Source organism: Nyctereutes procyonoides, unplaced genomic scaffold (genome assembly GCF_905146905.1).
Source record: "Nyctereutes procyonoides isolate TBG_1078 unplaced genomic scaffold, NYPRO_anot_genome, whole genome shotgun sequence".
NCBI lineage: Eukaryota > Metazoa > Chordata > Mammalia > Carnivora > Canidae > Nyctereutes > Nyctereutes procyonoides.
Genome location: NW_026575041.1, coordinates 3,249,476 through 3,268,221, shown reverse-complemented (window position 1 = coordinate 3,268,221; position 18,746 = coordinate 3,249,476). Strand labels below are relative to the sequence as shown.

The 18,746-nt window shown below is 39.0% G+C and overlaps 1 protein-coding gene across 1 annotated transcript in view; it reads left to right on the top strand.

Moving 5' to 3' along the window:
* The window catches only part of PGM2L1 (phosphoglucomutase 2 like 1), a 53,637-nt gene extending 43,774 nt beyond the window's left edge, over positions 1-9,863 (top strand). Inside the window, exons 13-14 of the mRNA XM_055320807.1 lie at positions 1,339-1,472; positions 3,493-9,863. Of these exons, the coding sequence (XP_055176782.1) occupies positions 1,339-1,472; positions 3,493-3,595 (237 nt within the window). The 3' untranslated portion in view covers positions 3,596-9,863. The remainder of the gene's footprint in view (positions 1-1,338; positions 1,473-3,492) is intronic.
* The last annotated feature ends 8,883 nt before the right edge of the window (positions 9,864-18,746 follow it).

Below are 18,746 nucleotides of genomic sequence, written 5' to 3'. Positions count from 1 at the left end.
TAAGCAAGTGGTGTGTAGTAGTACCACTAACTGAGAAAGACGTTTCAAAGAGAGGACCAGGTTCAGGACACCTGATGAAAGGTACCACCTCTGTCCTAGTACAACCCCCCAGTTACCCCGAAAAAAGTTTCACAGACTGATCTGTAGTCCAGGAAGAGTATTAATCTGTATGTTCAACATCAGTAAAGCTTTGATTCCTTTTTTATTTATTTTTAAAATTTTTTTCCTTTTTTTAACTTTTAGGTTAAAAGTATGAAATTTTTTTGTACCCCAGGGGATAATTTTGCCCATCCTCTAGGGTATGCTCACTCTGTTTTGGAGACTATTGATAAACTGTCTGTGAAAATGCTTCAATATTGTAAAGCCCTTTGCAAACGTAGAGGCAGTTTGGACTTTGATACAGATAGACCTGGCTTCAACTTCTTGCTCTGCCACATTAGCTGATGACCTTAACTAGGCCATTTACTCTTTTTGAGCCATGTCAGTAAATTGGCAGTTATATATACTCTGGAAGATTACTGTTGAGGCCTGGAGATGATGTGTGTAAGGTATATATCCCAATGCCTGTACTATTATGAATGTTCAGTAAAATGGTATATTTATGAGTTATTGTGTATGTAATCCTTTATATTTTATAATTTAAAATTTTTTTAAGATTTTATTTATTTATTTGTGAGAGACAGAGAGAGAGAGGCAGAGATATAGGCAGAGGGGAAAGCAGGCTCCTTGCAGGGAGCCTGATGCGGGACTCGCATCCAGGACCCCAGGATCACGACCTGAGCCAAAGGCAGATGCTCAAGCACTGAGCAGCCCAGGTGCCCCTTTAAAAGGATTTTTTTTTTTAAAGATTTTATTTACTTCTTCATGAGAGACACACACAGAGAGAGGCAGAGACACAGGTAGAGGGAGAAGCAGGCTCCATGCCAGGAGCCCGATATGGGACTCAATCCCCCGTCTCCAGGATCACGTCCTGAGCCGAAGGCAGGCGCCAAACTGCTGAGCCACCCAGGGATCCCCCTAAAAAGATTTTTTAATTGTAAAAGACACATAACATAAAATCTACCACCACTATCTTTAAGCACACCGTCCAGCAGTGTTAACTCTATCTACGTTGTTGTGCAGCAGATGTCCAGAAATTTCTCACCTGCTGAACTGAACTCTATACCCATTAAACAACTCATTTCCCCCTTCCCCCACCTCTTGCCAGCAGGCCTTCTACTTCCTGTTTCTATGAATTTGACTCCTTTAAATGCCTCGTGTGAGTACAATATATTTTACAACGCTTGAAAATGAAAAAGGTGCCAAGTGTAACTGAGCTGTTGTTAACATTGTGCATAGGTGCTGCCTGTGAGTAAAAACAGCCAAATGATTACATTTACTTTTCAAAATGGCTGTGTTGCTACTCTTCGGACAAGCGGGACAGAACCAAAGATAAAGTATTATGCGGAGATGTGTGCATCACCTGAGCAAAGGTGAGAATGAACTTCTTAAATATATATACATACATATATATTTAGATTTACATGTATTTATTTATATAGGTTCTATTGAAATAAAATTCACATACTGTACAGTTTACCCATTCAAAGCGGACAATTCAGTGGTTTTTAGTATATTCAGAGTTGGCAAATGTCACTACAATCAAAATTTTTTTTTTACTACATCAATTTCAGAAGATTTTCATTACCTCACAAAGAAACCCCATACCCATTAGCAGTCACTTGCCATCCACCCCCCTTCTTAGCCCTAGGCAACCACCAATCTACCGTCTGTCATTATAGACTTGCTTATTGTGGACATTTCATATAAATGGAATAATGCAGTATATATGGCCCTTTGTAACTATCATCTTTTTCTTAGCATAATGTTTTCAAGGTTCATCTGTATTATAACATGAATCAGCACTTTGTTTCTTTTCTTTTTTTTTAATTGTTTTCTTGGCCTATATATTCTGTTGTATGTAACACTTTTTTTTATCCATTTATCAGGTGGTGGACACGTGGGTTATTTCCGCATTTTAACTATTATGAATAACAGTGCTACAAACATTTGTGCACAACTTTTTGTGTGGACAGGTTTTCATTTCATTTGGGTCTATATGTAGGTATAGAATTGCTGGGTCGTATGGAAATTCTATGCTTAACATTTGGAGGAACTGCCACACTATTTTCCAAAGCAACTGGACCACATGGGAATTGAATTTAAAAAAAATTTTTTTTAAAGATTTTATTTACTTATTCATGAGAGATACAGAAAGAGGCAGAGACAAGAGAAGCAGGCTCCATGCAAGGAGCCTGATAGGGGACTCGATCCCGAGACTCTGGGATCACACCCTGAGCCAAAGGCAGACACCCAACCGCTGAGCCACCCAGGTGTCCCTGAATTTTAAAATTTTAGTGAATTTTTATTACTGGGAAGGCTCTGTGACTATTACCTATCATATAATGAACATAAAGAGATGATTAGGGCAGCCCGGGCGGCTCAGCAGTTTAGCGCCACCTTTGGCCCGGGGCCTGATACTGGACACCCAGGATTGAGTCCGACGTCGGGCTCCCTGCATGGAGCCTGCTTCTCCCTCTGCCTGTGTCTCTGCCTCTCTCTTCCTGTGTCTCTCATGAATAAATAGATAACATCTTTTAAAAAAATAATCAACAAATAATTTTTATTGTCAAATATTCATTTTTATATTAATATGCTTTGACTTAATCTGTCCAGTTTATTTCCTTTAAAGAGCATGAATTGTCACTAAATTGATTTAATAAACATATTCAGTGGCCATTTAAACTTATTAAAAGTAGTACCTCCTATAATGTTGTCACTGATCAGTATATTTTTGACAAAGTGGTTTCTTGGAATTGCCTTCAGAGTCCAAGGTATATTATTTTGTATGTCCCTAAATCTTTGCATTTAACAGTAGATTTTATTTCCTTTGGGAGCAAAAAAAAGACATCCTTGAAGTCAGAGTAGAGTTTAAAGGAAACTAAATTAAATAATGACAAATGACACGTGAAGGCAGTTGAAAAGAGGCTTTCCTAGAAATGTTCTGGTCAGCAGCAATGATGACTTTGAAGCACATACTTATAAACGTGTATTTATTTTTTAAGCATCTCATTTTTTTAGTCCCATCCCTACTCTGTATCTGAGTCGTGCCATATCATCCCATAACATCTATTGGATGTTTCTCAAAGTATTTCAGGAAGCCATTTTAGTATAATACCTAGTATTGGTGTTCTAGGCCATTAAATTGCCTGACCCAGGAGAAATCTGTAAATTTACAGAAGCTCATCCATGTATCGTGTACGAAGGAACTCCCTTTAATGCAGTTCAACTTCAGTTTGATTTTTCCCTCCTTTGTACTTGTTTTGTTTTAACTGAATGAACTTCTTTTTGGTTTACCAGTTGTTTAATTGTCTGCCTTTGAAATTATAACAATTTAAACAAAATTTAAGGTGATGAAAATAAAGAATTTCAAAACTTAATCTTTCTCTTCAGTGACACTGCCTTACTAGAAGAGGAATTGAGGAAACTCATCGAAGATTTGATTGAGAATTTCCTTGAGCCCAGTAAAAATGGACTGATCTGGCGTACTGTTTAGTACACGCAAGTACATCATCACTTTGCAGTGGCACATGAAACAGAATAGCCAAGAACTCCATGCGTTGAAGTCGTATTAGCGTTCTCTATCTTATCTTCTGGCCAAGTACTTTTTACTTTTATTTTCTTTCTTTTTGGTTGGCTGACTAAACCAACTGTATAAATTTGAAATGAAATGGTCCAGAGAGAAAGGCATCAAATTTTTTCATAATCTTGAATGAAAGTCATTGCATTAAAAGTATTATAATAACACATTATTCTTCCTTCAACAGAAAAGAAAACCAATACATAAGTGAATTTTCTTATTAAAGTGTGATTAAGCTTAGTTCCATATTGTAATTGTGTATAGCACGGTTTTTAAAAAAAGGCAAATAAATGTTATATAGTTGTAGAGTTAGTTAAGGAAATTAATCTATAAAATTGACAAGAAAATGGCATTGTTCCCAGAATACTGTGGAAAAGTGTCATTATTACATCACAGGTATTAACTTACAAAGTAGAGTATTTGAAATCGGGTATTAGCATTTCTAGTTTAGAGATTACAATATGTAATCCACAATATGTGGTTTCAGGTGCTTTTGGTGCAGTGTAAATTTCTTGTATGTATTTAAAATTCTGACATTTACCGAATGTAAAACAATAGTGGCAATGCTCCTAGTGGCTTCGTTCTTGTCAGATTTCTTAGTGCCTTCTCAGGATATGGTATGAATTAAAACAGTGTTCCTCCATTGAATATAATTTAATCATTTCGTTTTCAGACAGTTAAGGAAAATCTTTCAAATGATGTAGGTGCTTCCACTCTATATCAAATAGATTTGCCCTTTTAGAAAGCTTATGAATGTAAATAAAAATCTTTAAAAAAGCAGTCTCAATGTAACTAAAGGATCTTCTTATGAGAATTAAATGTCAATAACCACAGCCTTCAGGCAAAGAAGAAAATCTGAACCAAAAAAGGAGCTCTTAATTTATTTAAAAGCCTAACTTTGGAATTACATTTTTATAAGTAGATTTATTCCTTTATCAGATGAAGTAATGCTAATTTTACTAAGAAATAAAATATCCAGATTTTAGGTGTTATGAAACACTAAAACTATATATGTTTTAAAACTGAAGTCCAATTTATTCTGTCATCTTGCTGCCTACTGTAGAATTTCTGATCTCCAGAGTACTATTTATCTTTTTCAACATGGAAAAAATTTTTGCATATTTTTTTTCAAGTAGGCTCCATGCCCAGTGTAAAGCCTACTGCAGGGCTTGAACTCATGACTCTGAGATCAAGACCTGAGCTGAGACCCGGAGTCAGAGGCTTAACTGACTGAGCCACCCAGGCACCCCTCAATGTGGAAAAAAAAATTGGAAGGTCACTTTTGGTTGATTCTCCAGTATTCTAAAGAAATCTTAGTAGAGAAGTACTATTTAAAAAAAAAAAAAGAAGTACTATTTAATCTTCTTAAAATGTATCCTGTCCTATACAACTCACAAAATATTTAAACTCATGTGGTAACAAAACAAGGCCTTGGGTGTAATTATACTAAACAAATTGCTAGTGGGATATAACTGGTATTAGAGTATTTATTTCCTAAAAAAATAGTATAAAATTTAAACTGATTAGAATACTTAGTAAATAATGGTATGGTTTGTTGTAGCTACCAGCTAACATTTGGTTGAAACCATAGAATGCAAATATAATTTTCAAATTCTTGTATTGCCACTATTGTTAATTTGTTCCTTCCTTTCCTATAGCTAGATCTTGTATGACTGTAGATAATAGACAACTAGGTAAATGTAGGGGACAGCATACTTCTGAATGACTTTGTTTTTCAAAGACTTTGTACTGAAAAAGAAATGTGCAGATTTTTTTTGTTTTATTTGCTTTTGGGAATGTAGAATGTAATTTAGGAGATGGCCTATGTTCTACCAAGTAGTGTGAACAACGCTGTATATATGAAAAATATGTATATTTGGCTTTAGTATCTGTGTTTCAGTGACTAAAGAACAAAGTGGAGCGAAAATAGTATAATAGTTCATTCAGGGATCCCTGGGTGGCGCAGCGGTTTGGCGCCTGCCTTTGGCCCAGGGCACGATCCTAGAGACCCGGGATCGAATCCCACGTCGGGCTCCCAGTGCATGGAGCCTGCTTCTCCTTCTGCCTATGTCTCTGCCTCTCTCTCTTTCTCTCTCTGTGACTATCATAAATTAAAAAAAAAAAAAATTAAAAAAAAAGAAGCATTTAAAAAAAAAATAGTTCATTCATAATCACTAAAGCCATGTCATGATTGTCATTCTATTATAAAGAGAACAGTTTCGAGTGCTTTAATATAATGCAACATTTAAGTCATCTTAAAGTGAAAAGTTATTAAAACTTAGAATCTTATCTCAAATATTTAAAAATCCAAAGTTAAAATCAACAAAATGTTACAGATGTTCCTGAAGTGTATAGATTAAGGGAATTACTTGATTGTAGCCAAGCTCTCAAGTCTGTATTAGCATAATCTTTGACATGAACTTGACATAGTGGTGTACAGTTGCCTCACAGGATAATTTTAGTAACCCAAGGCAACCAGGAAAGACGGAAGTCCTGGACTATATGTCTCAGCCTTGGGCTCTACATTGTTTTGCTTTTTCTTTATCAACAGTACCATGAAAATGAATCCATTTTCATTGAGTGTGTAGATCAAAACTGGGCTTTTCTAGAGTTTTGAATAAAAGGAATGAGTTATTGGGGCAAAGTCAAAGCATACACTGAAAATAAGCAATAGAAATAAACAATAGGTCACTAAGATGGCACAGGAAATGATTCTCATGAAGGGCAAACTTATCTTTCTTAAAGCTGGGAATAAACTGGCTGTGGGCAAGTTGTTTAGCTGTGTGTATTTGTTATTATTATGAGCAGATAGTGAACCTTTTGTTTTCCTTTATTAGCAACCACTAAAAAGAGGCCAAGTTTTAGGAGAGAAAAAGTACCCCTCTTACTGATTGTTTCTGCTGGGATGTTGTGTCTTAGGATCATGTGGGAACTGGGGAGGAGAGGACATAGCAGAAATAAAAAGGAATACAGCACAGATTGGAAAATAAGACTTGTGATAAAAAGTTCAAAGAATTAAGACCATTTAACTCTGGAGGAGAGAAAGCTGCTGAGATAATTTAAGAAGTCTTATACTATTAGTTGAATCTTTTATTAAAGGACTCAAATTAAGAAGTAATGTGAAAAACTGTTCTCTGTCTTCAGTGAGGACAGAATAAAAGAGAATAAGGACCTTTTTAAAAAACCCAAATAACAAATTTAAATATTAAGGGATGTACTGTCTTTTAAGGGTTCCTTCCAATACTTTTTTAAAAACTCAGGTGGGAACAATGGCGATGTCATAGAGAGCACTGAAAGTAACATTTGAGTTTCACTCCCTGTCTAGAAGAATTTAGCTCACAAGAGAGTTTTTGTATATGTTGAGTAGTAGATGCATGAGTGAGGTCTTCATTTGCTGTTTCATTTGCTGCTTGGATATTATTTTTAATTTAACCTGGCAAATTAAGTGAGACTTGAACACCATTTTGTTCATCTTGAAGAATGTATAGCATTATAGGATGTCTGAGGGTTTTGTTTTAACTGTATTGCTGCTTGGGTGTAGTAACTTCAGCAGACGGCGAGGTTCTGAGAGATGGGACACTTTGGGAATATCCTTACATAGGAAATAGGCCTCCCGTTTCTTAAGGAGGTTGCTTCTGGAATGGACATTAGCTGGAGTTAATGGAGAAGTTGTTCTATGAACTGCTGCTATTGGTATTTCTTTCCGATGTTTTCCACTGATGTTTGTGATGCTTGAAAAATCCAAATTTTGCTTGGATAAATTTCTTTTATGCCTTTTTCTCTCTACCTCCCTCCTTCCCTAGGTCCCCTCCTACATTTTATTACTGTGAAAAGCTATTGCTCTATTACCTCACTGATAAGAAATCTGAACTGTATTCATTCAGAATGCTTTAAACTTATTCATAACTACGTTTGTTTTTTTGACTTTTAGTTATTTTGTTATTATTGTGAGAATATTTAAGACATTGTAAGAAGTAATTTTGAATCTATTTCATAGCCTTTTTTGGTCCATCTGGATATTACTGTATGTTAATTTATTATGGCCTTTTATAATTCACTTGCTTTTCTGAGATTGCTCTAGAAACTGATGAGGAAAGAGTCATACTATCACAATGGATGGTCAATTGCTCTCACATTTTATTTCAGGTTTCCCTGTACTTGGGGCACCCAAAGCACAAAATTTGAGAAATATTTTTTACATTTGTCCCCCAGAGCATCTGACCATAAGCCATAAGAAGTTCAAGTGGAAAGAAAAGAACCTTTCACTTCAAGACTTTACACAGCATGACTTTCTTTAGTTTCAGTTGAAAATTGAGTTAGGTTTTTTTTAACCATTGGTTACTTGAAAATATTAACCACACCATTACATTCATCCAACCATATTTTCTTTTTGTTAGTTAGTTCAAGACTCTATACTTTAAAGAGAGGACATACAAGAATGAGTAAAGCGACCAAGATAAGGGCAAATGATATATCTAAAGTTTGCTTCTCAAATTTTTCCACCAGTGTAACCCTAAAGCAGAGGAACATGAATATGTGAGGGAAGGGGCCCAAGTGAAAAATCTGAGGCAGTCTACCACTCCTGAAATTTCATGTTCTGTCATGAAATGTTAAGTTGAATTTTGCATTCCACATAATAAAATTCTTCCAATATAAAAATGATTCCTTCAATTCTCATGGAAACTGGTGCTGCCAGAAAGGAACTATGTTTATCACAGGGCCTCTCAATGTTTTCTCCCTCCCTTCCTCAATTGTTGCATCTGCCTGGTGGTACATACACTGACCTTAATGTGAGAAATATAAACATAGAACATATCTAGCCTGTTCCCTGCATTTTAAAAGCTGAACTTTGAAAGTATTACTGCCAAATTAAATTGACCTGAAACAGTTATCACTGAACCTTATAATATTGTCAGAGGTGTTGGCCATTCCGTTTTCATTAATTCATTGGCATTCCTTGACTGAGAAAGAGTATCTGACTATCAACTCTCTAAGAGCAGAGATCATTTTTTATTATTTTTCATATCCTCCCACCTCCAGTATAGTACCTGTTATAGAGTGCTTGGATGGTAATGATAGGAATTAGGGGATTGTATTTTAAAGAAGCTAATTGTTTAAGAAACAGTCAAACTGTTAATTTTCTGATTCAGTTTTTTAAACAATTCTCATTACTGAAATTTGTAATAAATAATCTTATTTAAGCACGCACACACTTAAATATTCTGTTTCTTTTGAGAGATCAGATCATACTCCTATTTGGAAATTATATATAATGCCTAGTATTTACACTCAAAGCAAGATGTTGATCAAGTAGGCTAAGAAAGTATCTATGTAGACTTAATATCAAGATGTTGACCAAGTAGGCTGAAAGTATCTATGTAGAATTAATATCACTGGTTATAAGTGCCATTTTGAACCTACTACCACTACCTTCCAAGTGAGTCACAACTAATTTGGTACTATTTGGTGTATTTTGTTCACTGCTATGATTCGTCATATATCTTACAAGAGGCACTCAGGCAAGAGTCTGCATCTGTATATATGGTGAGGCCTTCTTGTTTTAGGCTAAAATAAACTTTGTATGTGTCATTGAATATACCCGATAAAATATATGCAGTTAAGAATGAATTATTTTTCTTTGTAGCAGTAGATCAAAACTGTGCCCTTGTTTTAGCAGTTTTTGTCAACATTTTCTCATTTTTTTCTGATGAAAACACCAGGGTGTATGATAAGTACTGCCTGTGAGAATTTGCACTTAAAGTGTTTGTGTGTGGATTTCTTGTGGGTTTTAACCAAATGAAGTGTTATCAGTAATAAACAGGCCTCTTTATAGGCATGAATTTCTGTGTATTTTTTATTATCTTAGTTACTGTGTGGTTCATAAAATTTGCTATCCAAGTGTAACATGTTTTTGAAATATATGCATGGTATATAAAACCTAGAATCTACTTTCAGCCTAAATGAATATTCTAGCTTATTATTTGGTGAATATGTATTGATTGGTTCATCAGAAATCCCAGGAGAAGGGGCACCTGGGTGGCTCAGTCGGTTGTCTGGCTCAGGTGATGGTTCCAGAGTCCTGGGATAGAGCCCTGAGGCAGGCTCCCTGCTCAGTGGGGAGTCTGCCTCTCCTGTCCCTCTGTCCCTCAGTCTACAATTTCCCTCTCCCTCTGTTCCTCCCCTCCCTCTCCCTTTGTGTACTCATTCCCTCTCTGAAATCAATAAATAAAATCTTTTTTTAAAAAAGAAGTCCCAGAAGAAAGAGCTAATATTAAAGTCCTTTCCATCTTACTTTTGCCTTTCACTCCTTTAGTTGACTTAATTTGTCCGCCCATGTTAGCATCAACTAATATAACTAAAATGTTAAATATATATATATATATTTAAAGATTCCATTTATTTACTAATGAGAGACACAGAGAGAAGCAGAGACACAGGCAGAGGGAGAAGCAGGCTCCATGCAGGAAGCCCAACACGGGACTTGATCCCAGGACTCCAGAATCACACCCTGAGCCAAAGGCAGATGCTCAACCACTGAGCCACCCAGCTGTCCCTTAAATATATATTATAATAAAAATCTGTTATTCCCCATCCTTCCTCCTGTCATCCCTAAACTAGCATTTCCTTATTTCTATTACTGGTGTGACCATTCTCCTATCTCTTTATTTTCCTCTATAGTTCTGGTTCTAATCATTAAGTAGTCCAGTCTTGCATGCAATTTGATTTAAATTAAATCTTTGACCTTTATCCTTATGCTTCATTATTTCATTTTATAAAATATTTATTGACTTGGAAATATGCTAGTACCAAGGGCACTTGTAGAAGCTTAAAAAGTAGGAAAAAGGACAGCAACCATGCTATTGCTGCACAGTCTGTTCAGGTCACTGTTCTGCCTACCCCCACTCCACCAGATCACCATTATCTATTCCTTATGTCTTTGGATTCAAAGCACTATCAAAGAAGGCTCAGTTGGCTGGACTTTTGTCACATGCATTCCAGCTAAACCCAGAAACTAATAAAGGAGGGATTTGACCTCCCAGGTGCCTTCTGAAATGCAGACCACTGCACTTACCCTTCTATCAAGACACAGTGGGAACGTGAGTTTCAGTCCATTAAGTGTCTGACTCTTGATTTCAGGTCATGATCTCAGAGTTGTGAGATAGAATCCGACACTGGGCTCTGTCTGCGCTGGGCATGGAGTCTGCTTGAGATTCTCATCTCCCTAACTCCCTCTGCCCTTGCCCTCTCTTAAAAAAAATAAATAAATAAAAATTTTTAAAAAAGAGTGGGAGAGAGTTATTTCACCAATTGTAAATTATGGGGAAGGCAAAGGAGGAGGGAGGCCATCTTAAGCACAGAACACAGCATGAATGCTCCAAGAACTGTAAGTGGTTTGGTATTGCCATGTTGAGAAGGGGTGTGAATGGAGAGGGCCCTGTGTGCTATGCCCTGGAGCTTGGACTTCAGTCAGCAGGTGAGAGTACGGAAAGGCATAAGCAGAAGGTCTCTAAAACAGTGGTGGGGGTGAGGAGTAGGTATGAGAGAACCCACCCTTGGAAAGAACCTTCATGGTCATCTTATTCAACTCTTACCAGTTCCCACAATCTGATTACCAAATGGGGATTTATATTTGAACCTCTCCCATTATAATTTGCTCAGACAAGTTGTATCCTTTTTTTTAATTGGAGTTCAATTTGCCAACATATACCATATTACTCATTGCTCATCCCATCAAGTGCCCCCCCTCAGTGCCCGTCACCCAGTCACCCCAACCCCCACCCACCTTCCTTTCCACTACCCCTTGTTCGTTTCCCAGAGTTAGGAGTCTCTCATGTTCTGTCACCCTCTCTGATATTTCCCACTCATTTTCTCTCCTTTCCCCTTTATTCCCTTTCACTATTAAGTTGTACCCATTTAAAGAAAGACCAGTAGAGAGTTCTTTCTTGTGTTCAGCTGAAATCTGTCTCCTGCAAGCTTCTACACTTTGGTTATACTTGGAAGCTCAATGTTTTTTTTCTTTTGTGTGTGTGTGTGTGTGTGTGTTTAAAGATTTTATTCATTTATTCATGAGAGACACAGAGAGAGAGAACGCGGCAGAGAGAGAAGCAGGCTCCATGCAAGGAGCCCCACACGGGTCTCGATCCCGGGACTCCAGGATCAAGCCCTGGGCCGAAGGCAGGCACCAAACCGCTGAGCCACCCAGGGATCCCCCTGGAAGCTCAGTGTTATTTAAAACTCCCTTCTGTTTCAGAATCCTTTCCCCTCAGTCTAAATATGCACAATTCAGCTACTGTTCCTTGTATGACCATCCTCTCATCTTCCTGATCACCATGTGGACAGTTTTCAAAGAGCTGGATCCAGAATTTACATGCTACACTGAAATGTAGCATGTAGAAATGGTGGTACCAGCCCAGAATAATAAAAGGTGGGAATTCAAAAAAAAATAAAATAAAATAAAAGGTGGGATTTCCACCCAAGATGGGAGCCACACAGCAGACATGACAGAGAGGGGGCTCTGCCTGGGGCACATGGCTTGACATCTCTTCACTTTGCAAACAGCTCCTCCTTTAACCCTCAACCCAAGCATCATCCCTTCCAAAAAGCCTTTCCTGCCTGTTTCCCAACCCCTGACCCCAGCAGCCAAGCTGGGCAGGGGCCCTGCTCTATACCGCCAGAGTGCCCTTTGCCGCCCTCTTTTATGGCACATCCCACACCATGTGTAAATGATCTGCTTGTGTGCTGGACTCTCCCAGTCAACCAGTCAATTGTGAGCTCCCCGAGGGCTGGAACTGCTGACTCAATGCAATATCCCCAGTGCCCAGAACTGAGCCAAGCAGATAGTGAGCGCTCAAAAAGAAACAAGTTCAGTTAAACTGAACTAAACTGGAATTTGAGCTGAGTTTTCAAAGGCAAGTATGCTGTGAATAAACAAAGGGGAGGAGGCATGCATGGCACATGAGTGCATTCAACTCAAAGCAGAGAAAATATGAGTGAAGACTGGGAAGCAGGAGTACTTGAGATTTGCTAGAGGACTTCCAGCCAGACTTTGGCTGCAGCAAAAGGGAAAAAATCAACCTGAGGCTGAATAAGGCAAGCCAGCTGGGAGAGGGTTGGAAGAGATTTATTCTCTTGTGAGCAGGGAGCAAGGGGAGGAAAAAAACCAAGTGGATCAGTTTTTTCCAGCTGTTTGCCATTCCCACTTATGCATACTTCCCCCCTTGTGGACAGGGATCCATGTCCCACAAAAAAAAACTCAGCACCTCAGCACCTCAGCACCCCAAATTCAATGCCAGCATCTCTCTTTACAATTAGGGAAGCCCAAGGGTCAGGTCAGGGATCCACTGGAGTCCACAGAGTGGATTTCTATAGAACCTAAATTGTCTTATTCCCAATCTACTACTTCATCCCCACCCAAGGCCTGAGGATGGCTTTCAATAAATCTAATTTAGTCTTGAATCAGAAAGAACCCTTCCTACTTCTATTCAGATGTAAAGTAAGGTCCGGAGAGAAGTGATGCCCTGAGTCACAGAGCTGGTCAGTGGCAAACCTGAGACTAATAAAACTGATACTTAGGTCTCCTGACTGGTTGTCCATTTCTCCTCCTGTATAAATATTTACTAACCTACAAGGAGCAGAACAGTGAATAAAAAGTCAATAAACTTAATCCATGCCTCCAGAAAATCCCAAGGACAAGAGTGGAGCCTTGAAGGAAGAGCAGGTGTTTGCTAGGCAAAGAACCAAGGAAGGGCCTTGCAGACACAGGAGAGGTGAAGAGAAAGAGGGAGGAGCATCCTGGAAAGGCTGGATAATAGGTTTCTGATCTCAGCCATTGGCACTTTGGATTTTATACACTCTTTCTGGGTAAAATGTCCTGAGTTTCAGTTATCACTCTGAGAGTGCACAATGAGACAGAGACAGGATAACTTTTTTTTTTTTTTTTTTAATTTTTTTAATTTATTTACGATAGTCATACAGAGAGAGAGAGAGGCAGAGACACAGGCAGAGGAAGAAGCAGGCTCCATGCACCGGGAGCCTGACGTGGGATTCGATCCCGGATCTCCAGGATCGCGCCCTGGGCCAAAGGCAGGCGCCAAACCGCTGCGCCACCCAGGGATCCCGAGACAGGATAACTTTAACAGACATTTCCATTCAAGAAAGAAAAGCATGGGGATCCCTGGGTGGCGCAGCGGTTTGGTGCCTGCCTTTGGCCCAGGGCGCGATCCTGGAGACCCAGGATCGAATCCCACGTCAGGCTCCCGGTGCATGGAGCCTGCTTCTTCCTCTGCCTGTGTCTCTGCCTCTCTCTCTCTCTCTCTCTCTCTCTCTCTCTCTCTCTCTCTCTGTGTGTGTGTGACTATCATAAAATAAATAAAAATTAAAAAAAAAAAAGAAAGAAAAGCATGAAAGGTACATAGTCAACCTTAAACAGAGCAATTCTGACTCCTGCTAGACAAATACTGTCTGGGCCTGGGAGAAGAAATCTTCCCTGCTCGGGCCTGGACTCTACTCCTTTGGAGTGGCTTCCCTAGTCCATTGATCTCTGTGTCTCTTAGCCCTGCCCTCTGGACCATCCTTCCTGACCATCTTCTTCCTTAGTTACTACTGAAGCAGTGGCGCCTGTGGGGAGCTGACTAGCAATGTGAAATATCTCTCAGTCCCTTTTGGTTCAGGCTGTTGGTACTGTCCCACATATAACTCATTTAAAAACTTTGTGAGGGGGCAGGGTGGGCACCTGGGTGGCTCAGTCAGTTAAGTGTCTTGATTTCAGCCCAGGGTATGACTCCAGGATTGTGAGATCAAGCCCCATATTGGCCTCCACACTGGGTATGGAGTCTGCTTAAGATTGTCTTTCACCCTCTGCCCCTCCACCTGACCCTCTTTCTCTCTCCCTCTCTTAAATAAATAATAAAAATAAAAACTTTGTGGGTTTTCTATGTTATCTGATTATGGTCAACTCTATACTCCAAATGACATCCTCACAACTGTTTTTGAGACCTCTCCCTCAATTTTATCGTGCTATTTTGTGTGTGAGAGAGCACAAGCAAGTGGAGTGGCAGGCAGGGGGGAGAGAGACAACCTGGAGGAAGCTCAGCAGAGACAACTTTAGCAGAGGCTTCCCTGCTGAGCTGAGATCCCAATGATGTGTGGCTAGATCCCAGGACTCTGAGATTGTGACCTGAGCTGAAGGCAAACACTTAACTGACTGAGCCACCCAGGTGCCCCTTATTACACTATTTTGGATTAGTTTCATATGTTTTTGTGGATATTGCTCTTAGGATTCCAAGAAGTCTTTCTGTCTAGGAATCTACTGGACATCACTAACTCTTTCAACAACCTTAATAAAGTGTGTTACAGCTACCTTTGGTATAATCTACATCTCTGAGCTACATTCCTATAATAACTCTATGCTGGCTAGACAGCCTCAAGATGGAAAAAGTTTTGTTTTTTTAACCTACTCGTGCCCCTCTCTGTTCTCTCTAAATTCTTTTTGCCAGTTCTTTCTTTGGCTCATAGCTCCCTTCCTGTTACAAGGTTATATAGCTAGGAGCATCCAACTGATGATACTTTTAACACTCTGCCTAGAGATCTCCTTAGCCAAACAAAAACTTTCTGAGTATTTTCCCCCATCTTCCAAGTTACCATAGGCAACACTTTGGCCAATCCTTTTGCCATTATAAAACACAGATCACCATTTTTCCAGCCTTCAGTAACGATTTCCTCACCATTTTTCCAGACTTCACTATTTGCCTGCCATTTTTCCAATCTCCACCCATCCCTGATCCCAAAGCCAATGCTGTGAATTTGAGCTTTTGTTAAAGGTAAGCATTTCACTTGCAGACACCAGTTTCTGTCAACTTTTGCTGTTAAACTACCCCCAAATCTGTGGCTGAAGACAACCATTTATACATCTTACAGTTATGTAGTTTGGCAATTTGGACTGAGGTCAGCCATCTGGTTGATCATAGTGGGGTTCACATTATCAGATGGAAGTCTGTTGCCAGGTTGATTGAGTGCTGGTTAGTTTAGGATAGCCTCAGCTGGGTTGGCTGAGCTCCTCCTCAGGTAGCTCCCATTTCCCAGCAGGCTAGCCCAGGCTTCTTCCCATGGGTGCCTGGGCAGGGTTCTGAGAGACAGGGCCAAAGTAGGTAAAGCCTCTTGAGGCCTAGGCTCAGAAATGGCATACTGTCCCTTCTGTTGCATTTTATTGCCTAAAGAAAGTAATAAAGTCTTCTTAGATTCAAGAGGAGGGGACATAGTCTCCACTTCTCAATGAAGGGAAATGCAAAGTCACACAATAAAGGGTGTGTGTGAATACAGGGCGGAATAAGAATCATGGCTATCTTGCAGTCTACCATAGCTCTTCAGAAGCAAGCCTCATCATGAATTTGGCTTTATAATTATGTGAACACAAAAATACATTTTTCTCTGTCAGTTTCATATGTTTTTAAATAAATGACTTCATATATACTAAAGAATTCGTATAATGTAAATGTAAGATATAAAGAATAAAACACTTTTGCAAGAGAGAAATAGAATTTTGGCAATATGTTTTAATCTCCCTGTGTATCCTTACTAACCAAACATTCATTTCTCACCTGGACTATGCAGTGACTTCCTAGCTGTCCTTTTCTACCTTTGGTCTTGCTTCATCCAATAAGTTCAACCCACTATAGTCACAATGATCTTTAAAAAACAAAAATCTAATCACATCATTCCTTTGCTTAAAACTGTTCAACTGGGATGCCTGAATGGCTCGGCAGTTGTATCTGCCTTTGGCTCAGGGCGTGATCCTGGAGTCCTGGGATCAAATTCCCCATCAGGCTTCCGCATGGAGCCTGCTTCTCTCCCTGCCTATGTCTCTATCTCTCATGAATAAATAGAATGTTTTTTAAAAAAATAAATAAAAATAAAACTGTTCAACTATTTCCCATTGACCCGAGGATAAAACCAAACTTATTAATAGAGTAGGCTCTTCATTGTCTAGCTCCTGTTTATACTTCCTGCCTCATTTTTACCATCCATCCCTAAACTGATTATTGGATATTGGCCAAAGAAAGTGGCTTACATAGTTCCCTGCACCTTCTCCTACATGGCATAAATTACTGTTGTTATTGGCTCTTTACTTGTCTGTCTCCACTACTTTACTGTAAGTGTTCTAGGGGCAGGGAAGCTCTTCTGCCTATCCCTGGATGCCAAGCACAGTACCTGGCACAATGGATGCTCAGTAATGGTTGAATGAACGCATGGAGAATGAATGCTAGGTTCTGGGGACAAAAAGAAGCTCCACCAAAAGCTCCTAGTCTAGGTGGAGAACAGATGAGATAGATGCATGACAGATAAGACAGATAGATGATGATAGATAAATCTTTGTGCTAAACAAACAGCAAATGTGTGACAAGGATGGTGGATTTGCGTTTGCTTCTAAGTTCCACCAGGGGGCACTATGGGAATGCCTCAGGTTTCTCCTAAAAAAAAAAAAAATCAATGTTACTTCCTTGGAAAGAACCTACCCACTTTGAAGGAAATGTAATTTTCCTAGTAGTGCTTGTTTGGTTTTTGTTTGTTTTGTTTTGCTTTAATAAGCTCTTTATTCGGCCCACTCAAAAGAGCTATAGCTCAGCCATCAGTGTGTTTGAAGGACCAAAGAAACTCCTGTTGGTGTCCACTTTATATCTATAATGAAATCATCACAAGAGCTTTCAAAAGCATAATTTAATTTCTCTTCCACATCAACTGTTGGGACCCAGAATAGGAATTGCTGTTATTATTTCCATCTTAAAGACGATAACTCTAAGGGTCAAGAGGGGAAGAAATTGGGGATCCCTGGGTGGCTCAGCAGTTTGGCGCCTGCCTTTGGCCCAGGGTGTGATCCTGAAGTCCCGGGATCAAGTACCTGCATGGAGCTTGCTTCTCCCTCTGCTTGTGTCTCTGCCTCTCTTGCTCTGTGTGTGTGTGTGTGTGTGTGTGTGTGTGTATATGTGTCTTTCATAAATAAATAAATAAATAAATAAATAATAATAAATAAATCTTTAAAATAAGTAAATAAATAAATATACTTTAAACTATTAAAAAAAAAAAGAGGGGAAGAAATTTCCCCAAGGTATCACAGTTGTATCTAAGCAGGAATTTGAATCTGTCTTCCAAATCCAAATGTATTTATTCACTAAAACTATATTGAGTTCCAGGCTGTGTAAAAGATGATAGAAATACAAAGGCATGCCCTTCAAATGTCTTAGAAGCAAAGACTGTCAAAGCTAGAGAGAATTTGGGAAATCACCTAATTAAGTGTTCTCAACTCAGATATGCATAAGAATCTCCTCAAGAGCCTGTTAAAAATGCAGATTCCTGGACTTTGACCCTCTCATCACACACAAACATTTTGATTCAACAAGGGTAGGTGGGAATCTGGAAATGGAAGTTTTTGTAAGAACATCCATTCTTCCTCACCATGATTCTGATGCAGATGAACTGTGTACTACACTTTTAGAAACATTAATCCATTGGTTTAATCTTTTCATAATATAGAGGAGAAAACTGAAAAGAAATGGGTAGAAGTAGTCCCCCAGAAACTCTCCTTGGATGTAGTAAGGGAGGCTAACCTCAAGTAATGATGTAACTGAGGAACACCCAACTAGGGACGCCTGGGTGGCTCAGCGGTTGAGTGTCTGCCTTCAGCTCAGGTCATGGATCCCAGAGTCCTGGGATCAAATCTAACATCAGGCTCCCTTCAGGGAGTCTGCTTCTTTCTTGGCCTATGTCTCTATCTCTGTGTCTGTCATGAACAAATAAATAAATTCTAAAAAAAAAAACAAAAAACAAAACGCCCTACCAAGAACTGAACACCTGGGTTCAATTTCAGGCTTTACCATCTTGCTAATGAATCACTTAACCTCAGTGAACCATGATTTTCTCAATTGTAAAATGTGAGATAATTACACATATACTCCATAGGCTTATTTTGATGAAAAACAGAGATAAATAGTATAAAGGGTCTGGCAGAGGACTGACACACAGAGGACCCTTGATAAAGAGATTGGTTGATGGGATTGTTTTTTTTTTTTTTTTT